At 32.9% G+C, this 17,256-nt stretch overlaps 1 protein-coding gene across 1 annotated transcript; it reads left to right on the top strand.

Moving 5' to 3' along the window:
• Positions 1-6,094: 6,094 nt before the first annotated feature.
• On the top strand, positions 6,095-15,775 carry LOC109217150 (protein REVEILLE 6). Its single transcript, XM_019381381.1, has 8 exons — positions 6,095-6,455; positions 6,783-6,840; positions 8,842-8,965; positions 9,052-9,228; positions 9,330-9,452; positions 13,694-13,803; positions 14,681-14,740; positions 14,911-15,775. The coding sequence occupies exons 1-8, from the start codon at positions 6,256-6,258 to the stop codon at positions 14,983-14,985; spliced, it is 927 nt and encodes a 308-aa protein (XP_019236926.1). The 5' UTR covers positions 6,095-6,255; the 3' UTR covers positions 14,986-15,775.
• Positions 15,776-17,256: the final 1,481 nt, after the last annotated feature.

Here is a 17,256-nt window from a genome sequence, read left to right as displayed (position 1 = left end):
TATATATATATATATATAGATGATACTTTCAAATTTGACTTATATATAAAATAAAGACTTTATTAATGTTTTTTTACCAAACACATCGCTATTTATTATTCAGTAATTCTATCTCAAACATATTTTTTTTTTTTTTTTTTATAGATTTAGCATTTGCAATGTTTTTCAGTGGCACTAGTTTTAGTATATGTATGCATAGTGTTTATTCAATTAAAAATATATACATTAATGTTAAAATAAAATGTAACATTTGTTTAAATGATGAAAATAATTTTTCTCACACTAACATAGTGATTGTAGGGCACGAGAAGAGGTAGAGGGCGGCCTAAGAAATATTGAGGAGAGGTGATCAGGCAGGATATGGCGAGACTTTAGATTTTCGAGGACATGACACTTGATAGGAAGATGTGGATGTCGAGTATTGTGGTTGTAGGTTAGGAGGTAGTTGAGTCTTGCCTTACTTCGTACCATTGTGGGACTAGCCAAGTAGGGTTTTTTTCTAAGACAGCTAGTGGCAATGTTGTGTCTTACTGTTTCGCTTTTTAGTGCAGGACCTATTTACTAACTATCGCTTTTGCTTTGCATCTTTCTTCTGGATTTCATGTTGTTCCTATTTTCCCTATGATTTCTGTGGTGATACTAATATTATTTCCTTTTGTCCTCTTATCTTTTTATTTTCTTGAGCCAAGGGTCTTTCGGAAACAGCGTCTACTCATTCAGGGTTGGGGTAAGGTCTGCGTACACACTATCCTCCCAGACCCCATTAGTGGGATTTTACTGGGTTGTTGTTGTTGTTGTAACATAGTAGTTGTATTCAATATCTTCTAAATATGCATAGATGATGAATTTAGTTAAATTAGTTATATATTATTTTACAATTATGCGTATCTTATAGTCCCTTCGTTTCAATTTACATGACACATTTCGCTTATCGAGAGTCAAACTATGTAACGTTTGACCAACATTTTAAAATATTTTTTTTTATTATATTGACATGAGAAATTGTAACTTATAGCAATTGTTCTAGATTTTTTGAATATTTGAATTTTGAATTTTAAAATATTAAGTTGAACTAATCTAATTTAGTTTCAAAGTTTATTTAAATTAATTCTCAAAAAGCAAAATGTATCATCCGAAATGAAATAAAGGGAGTAATATAACATACAACTATATTAAATTGTGTCTCAGCTGACATCTCTTTATGAATACATTTTGTCTTCTATTATTTCATCCTTATTTCTTAAAAAGTTTGCCTTTTAAAAATTTAATTATTAATACTATAACTAATTTTATTTCATATTATGATTTCTTTTAATTTAAATACTTAATTATCTTTTTTTATTACTAAAGAATAATTTATTTTTGTGGATTCAAATTATTAATATTAGTTCATAACATATATTAAGTATTTAATGATAACTATACTTTTATCCACAAAAAATCTTTTGTCAAATGATAAAAATCGAACTTTTGTATTTTATATTTGTCTTAGTGTTACTAAATGGCTTTTGTCAATCACTTTTTTCTCTCTCTTAATCTTGCTATTATTTATATTTTGTAATTATTTTTCTAATTATGTTTTAGAATTTATATTAATATTTATATATAAATAAATTACTGAGCAAAGAATAAAATTAATAGTTAGTTGACCAATCTCACATAGACTTCATAACATTTCTAGGTTAATTACTGATTTGGGATAAAGGACAAAGCAAAATGCTTCCTCTTTCTTTAATTTTTTCTTTATTTTATTTTCGTTTACATCATAAACTTTTACCTAAAATTTAGCACAATTGTACAATCTATTTTGCACTAAAACTCAAGTGGAGAAAATTCATACGCATAAGATTTGATGTTATTTTAATCATACTTTAATTGTAAAATTTATATAAGGTAAAACGTTAATGATTTAAAAGTCCTAGTTATAAGTACTTCTTACTTAATTCAAATAAGAAAATATTAATAAGTAATAAATCCAATTTAAATTAAAACTCCTAAATATTAGCTAAGAGAATAGTCAAATTATTATTTTGTCTAGTGTGAACTCTATTTTAAAAGGGTAAAAAAAGTGAACGAAATTTTGCTAAAGACTTTCGTGTTTTATATATAAAGAGAGAGAGATTTGTTTGTCAAAAGGACAAAAAATAGAAGAGTTAAAGAAACGGAAAAGGGTTCAAAATGCCCCTAAACTATTGGAAAAGGTTTAAAAATACCCTTCATCCACCCGTTGGGTTAAAAATACCCCTCCATCCACCTTTTTGGTTCACATATGCCCTTTGACCGTTAGGTCAATGCTGAATTAAAAATAATTATTATTCTTTTTGTAAAATTAAAAAAAAATATATTACAAAATATTTTTGTTTTTTAAACTAATGCACCAGTAGTCCATTAATATAGTAGAATTTTCTTCTTCTTTTTTTTCTTTCTGTTTTACAAAAAAATATTTTTTTTCTTTAGTTTTTTTAAAGCATTTTATTTTTGTAAAAACTGAAAAATAATTGTAAAAACAGAAAAAAAATGTTTTTTTAATAAAATATTTTCGTTTTTTTATAAACTGAAAATAATATTTTCAACAAAATATTTTCTAATTTGAATTTTTTTTTTCAGTTTTTAAAAAAAACAAAAATATTTTTTCTTTAAAAAAATTGAAAAACGAAAATAAACCGAAATGCTTTAAAAAAACTGAAAAAATTGAAAAAAAAAATTATTTTCAAAAAACGAAAATATTTTGTTGAAAATATTTTTTTCAGTTTTTAAAAAACGAAAATATTTTATTAATTCTGTTTTTTAGAAAAAAAATTCAATTTTTACAAAAAAAAGATGCTTTAAAAAAGATGAAAAAAATATATTTTTTTGTCAAAACTTAATTGTTTTTTGTAAAAACTGAAAAAAATAAGAAGACTAAATTAGTGGGACTATTGGTGCATTAGTTTAAAAAAAGAAATATTTTGCAACTTTTTTAAGCTTTACAAAAAGAATAGTAATAATTATTTTTAATTTAGCATTGACCTAACGGTCAAAGGGCATAAGTGAACCAAAAAAGTGGATGGAGGGATATTTTTAGCCCAATAGGTGGATGAAGGGTATTTTTAAACCTTTTCCAATAATTTAGGGGCATTTTGAACCCTTTTCCGTATTTGAAAAAATAACAATTCAGAGAGAAGAATCACGTTAGATAGTGAAGATGTAAGTTACTCCTTTTTGGTAAGGGAATATGTAATTCCTCTAACCTTTTTGCACCCTACTTATCCAATAAATTCATATTCATGTAGTGTGGGCCATTAAGCAAAACGGCGGATTTCTCCTTAAAGATGTAGATCCAATTGATCCCACCACACCCCTGGGTGGTGTGGACATCAATTCTCTCTAGCGATAAGAAATCTGATTTTTTAAAAACCAAAAAAAAAAAAAACCAAAATTATTAAAATCNTTTCTCCTTTCGGTTTTGGTTTATTCGGTTTGAATACTAACTAGTGCATAGAGCCATAGACTCTAATATTCTTAATTAAAGTACTCAAAAATACAAAACTGAAAATGTTTGTTGACAAAAATTTTGTCCAAAACTAGCAAATATCAACCCAAATAGAGAAAATTGTACATAAAAGAATATTTGATCATTAGAAATGTCTTGTTACTTGTTTAGAGTTAATTGATGAACTTAGAGAATAAAGGAAAGTAAAATTTTAGATTTTTTATATTTATGTTATAATTGATAATATATGTTTTGTGTAATATAATATATATTTCGGTACGGTATCGGTATTTTGGTATTTTATTTTAAAATACCAAATACCATACCTAATACTAATTTTTTTTAAAACTTAAACCAAATACCATACCAAATACCAAAATACTGTTTACCAAAGACCTTCGGTTTCGGTACGGTAAATTCGGCATTTACCAAATTATGCACAGCCCGGTAAGAAGGGTAAAAAGACTAAAATACCCCTTACTAACTAACCTAACTACCAAGTGGCTAATGTATCTAATTCTCTACTTTAATAATTAATATTCCAGCCCATTTCCTACAAAACTTAGGCGGATATATACGTTTTATGTTTGACTGTTAGTTTTAGTCAAACATAAAACATATATGTCAGTTGATGTATAAGAAAAGATCAAGCTTCAGCCTATATTCATTATTAAATTCAAGTTGAACGTACTCTGATTGCTTAACTTTGATTAGTTTAAGGTAAACATGGATGATTTGTTATCCTTCGATCCCTGCTGCACGCATTGTTTTGATTCAAAGGGTTTCTTAGAAAAAGAAAAAAATTCAATGTTTGAAAGGGCTAATTTGAAACACAACGGTGGTAAATCTAAATTTCATTGGTCTTCTGACCAAATAGTCTGTTTGACTTTTTTTGTTCCTTTATTTATCAGCTGAGTCGTTTCTATGTTTGTTGACTGATAGATAATCACGGCAATACTTTTGAGTTTTGACCTACCTCTATTTCTATCTCATACTCAAAGAAATTTCTAGGTTAACTGTATAGAATATATGTTTGTATATACACACACATAGAGAGAAGAGCGGCTAAATGATTGGATCGGATATGCACAGATAATTTGAAGATGTATCGGCCTATTCCTATTATTAGTGGACAAATCTGTTAGGAAACTAAAACTCTTTTGCTAGCGTTTGGCCATAGATTTTCAAATTTGTTTTGAAAAATCTGATTTGAGTGAAATTTAGTTTGAAGATGAAAATGTATATGGACATCTGTTTCTAAAACATATTTCCCAAATTTATTTTGGAAAAATATGTATATTATTAGTGTTTGTAAATATTTTGAGCCAAAACCAGCTATTGAGCTGGTTGTGGGATTTGAGATTTGGAACTTGGGATTTTGCCAAAGTATAGCAAATCCATGACCAACATGCGTTTGCCAAATAAAACTCAAATTTATTTTGGCAAAATCTGTGGCCAAACGGGCCTTTATCTCTCGCGCGCGCGAGAGAGAGGGGAACGCTTTCTTCAACAAGAAAGATAAAGACAATGGAGCCGAATATAATTGACAAGGCATTATCAAGTAGTATTGTTAATACTTATATCAGCTGGTAGGCTAATATATACACGAGGGAGAAAATGACAGGATTGAGCTATGTTTGCAAGTTTGTGAAAGTTGGTGGGTGGCTTCACCAAATCTTTCCTACTTACTGGCCCTACAAAGACAGATGGAATTCAATTACAAATTTCTTGGTACTCTCATGCATTATTAATTAGATTTCGGAAAAGAGTTCAAAATACCCCTAAACTATTGGAAAAGGTTAAAAAAAAACCTTCATCCACCTATTAGGCTAAAAATACTCCTCCATCTACCTTTTTGGTTCACTTGTGCCCTTTGACCATTAGGTCAATGCTGGATTAAAAATAAATATTATTCTTTTTGTAAAACTTAAAAAAAAATATTTCCGTTTTTTTAAACTAATGCACCAGTAGTCCACTAATTTAGTAAAGTCTTCTTCTTTTTCCTTTTTTTTTTGTTTTTATAAAAAAACAATTCAGTTTTTACAAAAAAATATTTTTTTCAATTTTTTAAAAGCATTTTTTTTTGTAAAAACTGAAAAAAAATGTTTTCAATAAAATATTTTCGTTTTTTAAAAACTGAAAAAATATTTTCAACAAAATATTTTTGTTTTTGAAAAATATATTTTTTCTTTTTTTCAATTTTTTAAAAAAACGAAAATATTTTGTCTTTAAAAAAAACTGAAAAAAGAAAATAAAACGAAATGCTTTAAAAAAACTGAAAAAAATATTTTTTCTTAATAAACGAAAATATTTTATTAAAAACATTTTTTTTTCTGTTTTTACAAAAAAGAAGTTCAGTTTTTACAAAAAGAAATGCTTTAAAATACTGAAAAAAATGAAAAAAAAATTATTTTTTGTAAAAACTGAAAAAAAAGAAGAAGACTATACTAAATTAGTGGACTATTGGTGCATTAGTTTAAAAAAAATGAAAATATTTTGTAAAATATATATATTTTTTTAAATTTTACAAAAAAATTAATAATTATTTTTAATTTAGCATTAACCTAACGATCAAAGGGCATAAGTGAACCAATAAAGTGGGTGAAGGGTATTTTTAGCCCATATGTTTGGCTGTCGCGAAAAAAAAAAAAAAATTTGTTTGGCATAATTAACAGGATCTGCTTTACACCAAAAAAGCCGAACCAGCAACGAAACAAAGCCTATAGGTCTATAGGAGCTAGCCTTAAACATCACATGAACTCCAACCCGCCCGCTTGAATCCCATGGTCATGGCCCTTCCTAATCTTGGCTCCTTCTCCAACCCAACCGCCATCGCTTCCACCGCCGCAACTGCGTCGGCCTCCAACCCGTTATCGCCTTCCGATGATCCGTCAAAGAAAATTCGAAAACCCTACACCATTACCAAGTCTCGCGAAAGCTGGACCGAACCCGAGCACGATAAGTTCCTTGAAGCTCTTCAACTGTGAGTTCGTAACAATTTCTATTGCTAAATTCTATTTCATTATTATTTTCTTAACTAGGGTTTAGGGTTGAAAGTTTGAGTTTTTAATTTGAGTTGATATAAGGATTGTTATGTGAATTTGAATGCGATTCCATTCTCGTCAATATATTTTCAACATTTTATTGGAAGTGGTTAGTCTTGTTTGCCAACGAAATAGCTTCATTTTAGTGAGTGTGAATACTTTGCTTATTGCCAATATTTTCTCAATTCTAGAACAAAAAGAATTAGGTGTCTCATTTGAGTTAAGAGTTTGTCTTTTTACTGATTACCTGTTTTGTTAACATACAGGTTCGACCGGGACTGGAAAAAGATTGAAGCGTTTGTTGGATCAAAAACTGTTATTCAGGTAATATCAGGTTAGCCTAGCACATGCACATCTTATTATACTGACTGGTTACTGTCATCGAGTTAACCATTATAATGAACCACCGAGTTAACTATATCCTGTTTAACTGTTAATTTTACCAATATAACATGGCAAATAATCAACAAGTGAGGGATAGTCTTGTGGAAAAAGCCCAACATTAGGTTGGAGGTTTAAGTCACAAAGATAGGAAAGTGGAAATGTCATTATAGGTATGACTAATAGGGAGATGATGAGCTCACACCATTAACTATCATTTTCCTAAATTAATAGTTTTTTTTTGTGTGGATAAAATGGATGACCAAGTGACTAAAGATTTATCCTGATTGTTTCAAGTACTTTTAACTTCTTAGGATCACCGTGCATATCTTTTACAGTTGTGGCAGGAGTGTTTGTCTGGTATGAAGTTATAATGGGTTCTGCCTTTTGATAGTTGATACTGCTGATAGATCACTTGTTATAAGGAATATAGGCTAGTAGAGGCTAAAAGCGACTTTCTGAAGCCTTAGTGGCTTTTGATTAGATCTAGTTGTTTACTTAAATGAAACAAAGTGCACTAAATTTCTTTGTGCTAACATAAGCTTTAGGGTGTGCACTATTTGGTTTTAATTGGAAAACCGACCAAACCAAATTTTTTGGTTTATTTGGTTCATATTGTTGTTCGATTTTCGGCTTTTGAAAAATAAAAAAAGGACTAACTGAACTGAAGAGTAGAAGTTATCAGTGTATAGAAGAGTTTGGACCTTCACTTCTTTGGTCAGCCATTCTTTTCTTGAATGAAGTGAAGTGCACTAAATCTCTTTGTGCTAACATAAGCTTTAGGGGGTGCACTATTTGGTTTTTACTGGAAAACCGACCAAACCAAAATTTTTGGTTTATTTGGTTCGTATTGTTAATCGATTTTCTGCTTTTGAAAAAGATAAAAGGACTAACTGAACCGAAGAGTAGAACTTATGTGCGTATAGAAGAGTTTTGGCCTTTCACATCTTTGGTCAGCCATTCTTTTCTCTCTCATAGTTTTTTCTTCCAGCTTTCCCCTATGTCTTCAATTCTTTCATATGTTCCAAAGGATCTGGGAGAGCAGATGCATCGTCTTTTTTTATAAGGACGTTTCGTTAAGAAACAGTACCAATATAGTACTGCAGCAAATACCCAGATGCATTTCTGCAGAAGGGCAGATTGAATATCATTGTGAGCAGATTTCTCCTTTTTTAGCTTTTCAAACTGCCACCAACAAAGGCTGCTACTCCAGAACCCATCAACTATTTTAGCAATTAAAAAAGGAACCCATCAAATATTCCTCTGCTTGAAAATCCAATGGGATTTAACGTTCACCCACATATACTAGTTGATTTTCTGTCATGTCTGTGGCACGAGTGATTCCCCACAAAAGCCAGTAGATGTTTTAGTATATGGGTCTTTGTGATTTGTTTTTTGTTTTGATTCTTTTCATTTTCTTTCTTTGGGCTGGGACAAGGCGCTGCTAATTTTTATCTTTCTCACTTAGTTACCTATCTTGAGCCAAGGGTCTTTCGGAAACAGCCTCTCTACCCCTTCGGGGTAGGGGTAAGGTCTGCGTACACACTACCCTCCCCAGACCCCACTCGTGGGATTTTACTGGGTTGTTGTTGTTGTTGTTGTTGTCTCACTTAGTTACTTGTTTTGTTTACCCTCCCTTTTATTGCCCTATTATCCAATAGCCTTTCAAACTTAATATGATCATATTGTTTATTAATCAAATAGAATCCTCAATCCAAATATGATGCCCAAACACAAGCCAAAATCAGAGCCAAAACCAAAAGAATCGAATTGTAAAAATGAAACCATATTCAGGTGGTTGTGAAGCTTGCGTATCTAAAATTTAAAAACCGAGACCAAGTGAGGGGAACCGAATCAAAAGCAATACTTTTGGTTTTGCGTTATACATGAATCTTTGGAGACGGGTCCAGAGCGTGTCTTAAAAAGTTTGATCACTTTTTGCAGATACGTAGCCATGCTCAAAAATATTTTCTGAAGGTCCAGAAGAGCGGAACCAATGAACATCTACCTCCTCCTCGGCCAAAAAGAAAAGCTGCTCATCCTTACCCTCAGAAAGCCTCAAAAAGTGGTAGGAATCATTTGTATGTGGTTTAATTTTGTTACGACTACCTGTACCTGGAAATAATTATATTCACTTTCTGAATATGTCGGCAGCTCCAGCTCTCTCACCGGTGACTGCATCATTTCAAGCTTCACTTCCATTACCGGATCCTGGATTTGTAACAAGGCCTGATACTTCTTTGTTACCTAGCAATCCAGTTACTGTTGCATCTATGCCATCATGGACTGACAACTCTGTGTCACCAGTCAATTTGTCCCAAATGAAGAAAGGTCTAGTTATTGATGGGCTCACTTTTGTTTAATTGCTGTTGTCTCACGTCCATCGCGTCTTAGACGTTGCACTAAAGTAATTGTCTGTTCTTCTGTTATAGATAATGTGAGAGAACCAGGTCAACCTGTGGCCAATACTCATTGTTGCAGTAGCAATGAAAGCACTCCAGGATCAAAATCAACAGATGAAGTGATGGAGCGGACTCAGGGACCTTCATTGAGAGGCAAGTTGATATTCTTCAGATACCTATCATGTTGACTTTTTTTTTTTGATGAAATAAGTCGGATATCATTAACTAAGGCATCAAGTAGATGCAAGGATTTCAAAAGATAGAAATTATCAGCCCAGAATGACAAAACTATCAACCTATCATGTTGACTTTTAGAAAATTAGACAAAATTCTGGGCTGTAAAATATTATCCTACAATAACATACCATTGTAATTCTCTCTACCATTCTCTTGAAGTGTTCTGTGTCATTTTTGATGGTTCTAAATTTCTTTGTTTTTCTTTGATATTTTCATTTTGATCAGTATGGGGTCTCCTTTTTCTCTTTCTTTCTAATGAATGTGGAGTCTCTTCTACAAGTTACTCTTATTTCATCTCAATTCTCGAAAGAATATAATGTGGTGTCTCTTCATGGGAAGAAAAGTTTCTAGATAAACCGAATCTGTTTCATATGAGTTAGTAATGCCTATTGTGTATTGGTTAAGTATACTTGATCACATTGCAAGTTATTATCATATCGTACTATCTATAAGTTAACAAATAATTTGTCACTATCAGATCCTCTAGATCCATCAAAAAGTTATACATATGAATACATATAAATTGAAAAGTCATAGCACTCTTTTAAGTGTCCACACCATAGCGATATTTTTTTCTTAGTGTCTTATACTGTGTTCTATAGTACTTGTTTATACCAAACGTAAGAGATGTAAGGAATGTGAACTATGTTTATGATGACCAATCTCCATAACACAGATGAAGAAGAAAGGTGGATTTGCTTTGAGGCTCTCACAACATATATTCAAGAACTTTTTTTTCCTCCTTTGTTTTATGAGTCAAAGAAGAACATTTGTATTTTCAAGTACTTTGGTTCCAAACTCCGAATTATTTTTAACGTGTTTATAATTATTTACTTCTAATCTGTAATGAAATTGCTAGCTAAATATGCACTCTATCCCATGCTTTTAAAATTGATATCTACTTAATTTAAAGTCTGGGTGCTGTACTGATCACATGAAAAAAGCTAAAAGCCTGGGCAGTGCATCTGCTTATTGGTGGTCTATAGCTGAAAAAACTGTAGTATTCAATATTTTGTCTTCTTTGGTGTTTGCGGTATTCAATCAATATTTTGTCCTTTGGTGTCTACAGAGGTGGTTGACCTACTTGAAGTTGTTAATTCAGTTGAGATATTGATAATAACTAGAATGAAGTTGAGTCATGCAATTTAATTTGCTCCAAGTATTGATAATAACTAGAGCACAATTGTTGCATAAACTTTTATCTCGTCAAGTTATGCTATCCACAAATTAGATTCTAGCTAATCTATATTGGGTCTTTGTACTCATATTTGAGGTGTCTGATATGAAATACGCTAAAGCTAGACAAACGCTGTATGTAGCCTACAAATTACTTACAGACAGTCGAATTGGCCCGTAAGGGCGGAAAGTCTGTGTTACAGAGGTTTCTACTCACTCATCTCTAACATCCCTTGGCTTCCAAAATCCTAACTGAAAAGATGGGAGATTGAAGGATAGTTTATTGTTGCAATCTGTACTCCTAGATGTTGCTTTGTCCCTTATGGAGGTAAAGGAATTCAAAAAGTCTAGTCGAGCAATGTTTCCTGCACTTTATTAAATTTGCAAATCTTGATATTAGCAAGTAAAGGAGATGTGGCAGGTTCAATGTGGGAAAACCTCATTTTTGTTAAATGTCTTTACCTTGCATGGATTGCTTCAGTAGATGTTGGCAACTGCTTAGAGAGTATATATTTGTGATTGCAGACAAACCCATGTGCACAGAGCACCAATAATAACCTTAAGCTGCACCATATCCTGACTTTGAGAGTGATCTACAATTTTCTCTACTTGCCCAGTTTTGGAAAACATAGAAAAGCTTTCAATATAAAAAGGTTTTCCCCAACAAAAACCCAAAATAAAACTAATTGATATATAGATTCTTTAACCTTCTGCAATAAAGATTCTAAATCAATAGAGAACAACTTAGAAAAGTTTGTTATTTTCTAAAGGTTAGACCGATGGAATTGAAAGTCAGAGCGAGCCTGATATGAACTGATAAGTTACAGAAGTCCTGTTTCTAGACTGGACAGATAATGAGGAAGTTCAGAAAGGAGAATTCATGATTATTACCAACCAAAAAAAGAAAGAAAGGAGAATTCATGAGCCAAAATTGAGAGAACTAAGAGGAGGGAAGAGGTTGAGAAGGACATGAAGAGGTGAACAGGAACATTGTATTTCTGAGACATTCTTTTTCAAAGTTAATTGAACATTATGATACATATGCCTTTTACGGGGGAGTTACTTGGAAACCAAGTGGTGCTTGGAGGACAAGCTGTTCCAGAACTTTTGACAATATTCCTTGCAGCATTTGCTATCCAAAACTTGTCGGCAAGACTCTTGACTTGCAGCCCAAAATTCTTGACTTGGCCATAACATGGCAAAATGGAGAATAAAACGGCACGATAAAAGTCCTAAAGGATAGATTGGCAAAAATATCTTTGACAAGACGACCAACACAATTGGAAGAAAATGAAGTTAATCAACTTAAAGGCCGGATCTTTTCATGAGACAAAATTATCCTGGAAATTGAACATGCCTTGGGTTTCTTATATCTTGTTTAATTACTTACATTGTCTTTTCCCAGAGTGGAAATCTCTGAGTTTACTTCTTTTAAAAATCAAGATTTTATTGCTGAAACTCTTGGTAAGGATATAATATGTGATTGGGCAGAGTCTTGTTGTGTTGACCAAATACTTTTGGTAAGCACCGCCCCAGTGGTCTAATACCTGCATAAGGTGCGAAAGCTGTGCAGCATATCTTAAAACTGGCCACCTTGCGTAGTTGCAGTTACCACAATCCTGATTACATTTGTAGCCGGGATATCGAGTATCTTCATCTCCTTTCTTAAAAAGCTCTTCTTCAAGATCTCAGCTTCAATCAGTGTTATTATGATTGCACTGTCATATTGATTGCCAACCAAGCATTTCTCTGTTAGATCTCTAGTTAGGTTATCATCATTCCAGCCTCTATTCCTTGGCTCCAAGAGTGATTTTTTTGGGGAAAAGGTGCACATTTGCCCATGTACTATCCGAAAATGCTGAATTTTGCCCTTCGTGATGCTTTTGGCTAATTCATACTGTTGCCATTTGCAAATTATTTTGTATTTGCTTTTGCCATTAACAGAGCTCCAACGTGAAATGGGTGGACTTTACGCGTCCAAATGCTTTCGAAGAAAAGGTCCAAACTTAACTTTTAACTATGGTTTAACATCACCCTAAGTTTGGGTCTGTTAGGGGTCAAGGGGAAAAATGAGACTTTTCCCTAAAGGCGGGGATAATATTAGACCAAAAGTTTAATGGACGGTAAAGTTGCTCAATTTCTAATAGTACATGGGCAAATTTGAAACTTTTCCCTTTATTATTTTAAAACCTAGTGGACTGGCTTCAATTTGTAAGTACCTGAAATCTTCTCTTCCCCTATTTTATTGTTTGTCCTTTCACCACTAGACTTAATGTGTTCCAGCATGAATTTCTTCTTCAGTGTGAACTTCACTCCTTTTGTCTGTGAAAATCACTCGCCTTAACAATCTCTCTTATTAATTGATAAAAGTCTGCAGTTGTTGAGTCCTCGTACAAAATTAGAAATCTGATTGTGAATGAGCAAGATGAAAGACTGCTTGTTATCTGATCTTTTGCGTGTTTCTGATTGTGAGCTGCTGGATCTGTGTCACTGAATTGTGATCCAGAGAAATATTTGAGAATTGAACAATATCTACTTCTTGTTCTGGTGAAAATGTGTAGTTTTTTAGTGAACCGTGGGTTGCAGTACTGGTCCAGAAAGTTTCCTCCAATATTTCAGTGTGATGTTTCTTGAGATGGCGAAGTATGATATGCAGCCATTCCTTCTCTTTGCATTTCCCCCTACATTTTTAAAGCATATTTGATCTGCTGCTATGGTCCTCGCTGCATTTGATGGCTTCCTGGTGCACCTACCTGCTTTGGTTCTGGCTAGATCTGAATCTGATTTACTTCATGCCATTTTATCCTTTGCTCTATTTCCTGTTAGTTTCACACTCAGTACTGTAGAATTACAGTTCTCTTTAGTAAGTAGAACAAAAGATTCTGTTCTAATCAGTTTTTTAGGTTTTCAAATAGACATGATGCTTTAGTTTGATATTTGCAGTGCTGATGTTGCTATCAATTGTTTTTTTGTTCCTGCAGTTTTGCCTGACTTTGTTCAAGTATACAACTTCATCGGCAGCGTATTCGACCCTGCTGTTACCGGACACTTGCAGAAATTGAAAAAAATGGATCGCATTGATGTTGAGACGGTATACTCTCTAATCTGTGCTGTTTCGTTAGTTCTGTGGCTTAACTCTTTTTCTTGTGATTTAAGTTTTCCTTTATTTGCATGGTACATTGAACTTTGTGTACTTTTGAAGATAAAGCTTCCGCATAGGTTCCTCTGAGCTTTCATTATTATATTTATCGAAGGCCTAATTATTGCCATTTCTATGCGCATACAAGGAGGATTTTCTCTTATGCTCTATACAACAAAGCCTTTCTCATCAAATTAATGTGTGCTACCTGGCATTTACTTAGGAAGGGAAGAGGGACGGAGGGATTTCAAATTTCTTCTTATTGCGATGAATAGTTCTCCTCTTTAGATAATAGAAGGAAAGGAAAGGAGTGTACTTTACTCCCTTGTATCCCTACCAACTCTTTGCCTGCAAAAGATCAGAGCACTGGATATAAGATTTTCATAGAGTATCAGATTCAATCTTCATTTGGTTAGTGAATACTTGTTTTGGCATGTTGTTGACATGTATGTGGGCATTTGATCTAGCATGCCAATATGAGGGAATAATTAGAAGTTTTGGAAGGCTTGAAATTGGTGTTTGGGCTTGCTTTGCATCTCTGTATATGTGAATAAAGGATGTTTTCAAGATATAGAATGCACCTGAAAACCAAATCCACAATACCCTGATCATTTCCACCCCACCCGGGTGTTTGGCCTTTGATTTATCATACACACGGATTGATATATATATATATATATATATATATATATATATATATATATATATATCAGTTATCTTAAATCATGTTTACCATAGAAAAGAGATTAATCATATGCTCTAAGTAGGAGGTGGTGCCACTGCAATTGATTTAGAATTTTAATCATTCTTTTTCTTGGCCCTTATCCAGGTATTGTTGCTGATGAGAAACCTCTCCATCAATCTTACAAGCCCTGATTTTGAGCATCATGTAAGTACATTATTCTTTGCATTCTGATCTCTGATAGCTTTTAAATGGTTTCTTACCTTGAGCTTTCGGTTGGGTATGGCATCTGCTGGTTCTTTTAGTGTGTCCTCTTATCTTGCAGAGTAACTATTTGCTTTTCTTTACCTGAAATTGATAGTTTATTCATGATGCAGAGGCAGCTGCTTTCATCTTATGATATGGACATGGAGAAGCAGTGCAAATCAAGTCATCAATTACAACCAACTTGAAAGTGCTGCTCACTTCGGGTACTGCATAGTATGGTCTTTGCATACTATTCATCATTTCTCTATGTTCGAGAGTACTATCGTCTGAGGATACCATATTGAAATTAATGAACCCCTAGGGGATAGGGACGAACGACGAGTGGAGGACCCATATATCATGAGAAGCCAGTTGTTTTTGTTTGATAGCAGCTGCTATTTTCACGTTTCAGAGTTCTGATCTGTGCAGTTCATATTTGTGTACATACTGTAAGATATAAACAGAGATAAAAATTGTGATGCGGGAACTTAATATGTAAAGCTGGGTTTATGTAAATTCAAGTTTTGACAGAGTCCAGCCTCTGCAGTACTAGCAAATTGTTTATGCCAATGTAAATGATTCAACAAGCGAGCTTGTTGATTTTTACCAACACGTTTCTGTTTGGTTGCTGCATATCTACAGCTTGCTTACTTTTTGTTTCCCATCACTGATAAGATGTTTGAGCTGCTCAATCGGGATGCTTTCGTGAGTCAACAGTTGAATATTATAGGTACATTGGCTCGTAGAGATAGAACTGTTTTGGTTACTACTGGCAAATTGCGAAGGTTTTGGTGCAACAAAGTTCACAGAAATCGACTAGGAGTTCATGAATCTCCTGGGAAAGGATTCTCAAGCTAAGTTGCTTGGCCTCCGTCTCCTTAGTTTATTAGATAATTTGTCTAGCTAGTTCTGTAATTTTTTTTGGTCATAACTCCAGTTAATATGCTTACTGAAATTCTCTAGTTGTCAACCATTTGCTGCCTCTTCATAGATACATACTTGTGAAGCCTTTTCCTTTTTCGCCATATTAGGTAGCTACAGAGTGTTTTGACGTGTAGAATGGGGTCTTCCATGAATTACTTTAATGGCTTGATTTGATTAAAACATCAGTTCTCCAGTTAACTATTGTGTTTTGTTTTCTGAATGCCCAAGTGTTCCTCTTCCTTTTTTGTAAATATGTTCTCTTCATTTCTCTTATTCGTAAAGGGAATAGGAAATACTAAACTTTAGCCACTACAGCAAATAATATATTCAAGTACTATCTCAAATTTGTATGAGGTAATTCTCTATAGGCAAAATGCGTTTTGTGGAGAAAATTTTACTGACAAATGGCAAAGAATACTCTTATAATTCTATTTTAATCTTCTCTGCTATATAAAAGTAGGAAACCCGAAACCAAAAAGTTAAATTATCATAGGAATTTTACACCCTATAGAAAAGCTTAATACCCTATTTATTTTAAATAAATACCAATTTAAGAAATTATATTATATAGCTACCTTTTACCCTTTATAGCAAAATATCTAATTATGGTTACATCCTACCCTTAAGCCACCATATATGCTAATTATTATTTTTCTCTCTCCTTTTTCAGGTTTTCTCTCACATAATCACGGTAAAATTCACAAACCACGTTCTCTCTCTTTCTCTTTTTTGATACACTTTACTCTCTTCTCCCACAAAATCACGATTCAGACTTCTTCCCCCCACCCACATTGCCTAGGTCTCCCCCATTCTCACTCCCCAGTTAGTTTCTCTCTAAAATCTCGATTTTATTTTCTGATACAAGTTCTTGTGGTAAGTATTTAGCTTCTTAGATTTTGATACAAGTATTTAGCTTCTTAGATTTGGATACAAATTTTTGTTTGCTTCTTAAACAATAACCATTATTATTGTTTGCTCAACATTTTCTCTCCAATATCGGATTCAACGTCACACAAAATGGTAACCAGAGGTATACCCACCAAAATACTCAATTTTGATGGGCCCTCTCTCCTTGCAAATAACTCAAGCGGAGTCGGAATTTGCAGGTGTATCAGCAACTACAGCTTTAGAGAGAAGAACTAAATTACACAATGACAAATCGAAAGAAGTCCAAATTGAGAAATCTTCAAAAGAAACAAAAATTCCAGTTGCGGAAAGAGGAAAAAACCTATGAATGATGCTTCATGTGTCAAGGTTAAGGAAGTTGATGCAAAAAAAGCTCGGATACACGGCACGAAAAGGTAATTGTTATTGTATCAATATGTATTCAAAGTTGTTGATGTGATTTATGTGTACATTGATGTATTCATAATTATTGATGTGATTTATCTGTATGTTGATGTATTCGTATGTATTTAGATGTATTCATAAGTATTCAAACAATCCATAACTCATTTGCACATTTACAATATCATTCACTGAGTTGTGCTTACCTAGTCTATTATATGTTGTATTTAAATGTATTTAGATGTATTCAAATTTACATTCACTGT

The sequence above is a fragment of the Nicotiana attenuata genome, unplaced genomic scaffold (genome assembly GCF_001879085.1).
Source record: "Nicotiana attenuata strain UT unplaced genomic scaffold, NIATTr2, whole genome shotgun sequence".
In the NCBI taxonomy this organism is placed as follows: Eukaryota; Viridiplantae; Streptophyta; class Magnoliopsida; order Solanales; family Solanaceae; genus Nicotiana; species Nicotiana attenuata.
The sequence above is the reverse complement of the archived record's forward strand: the minus strand, read 5'-3'. Positions and strand labels throughout refer to the sequence as shown.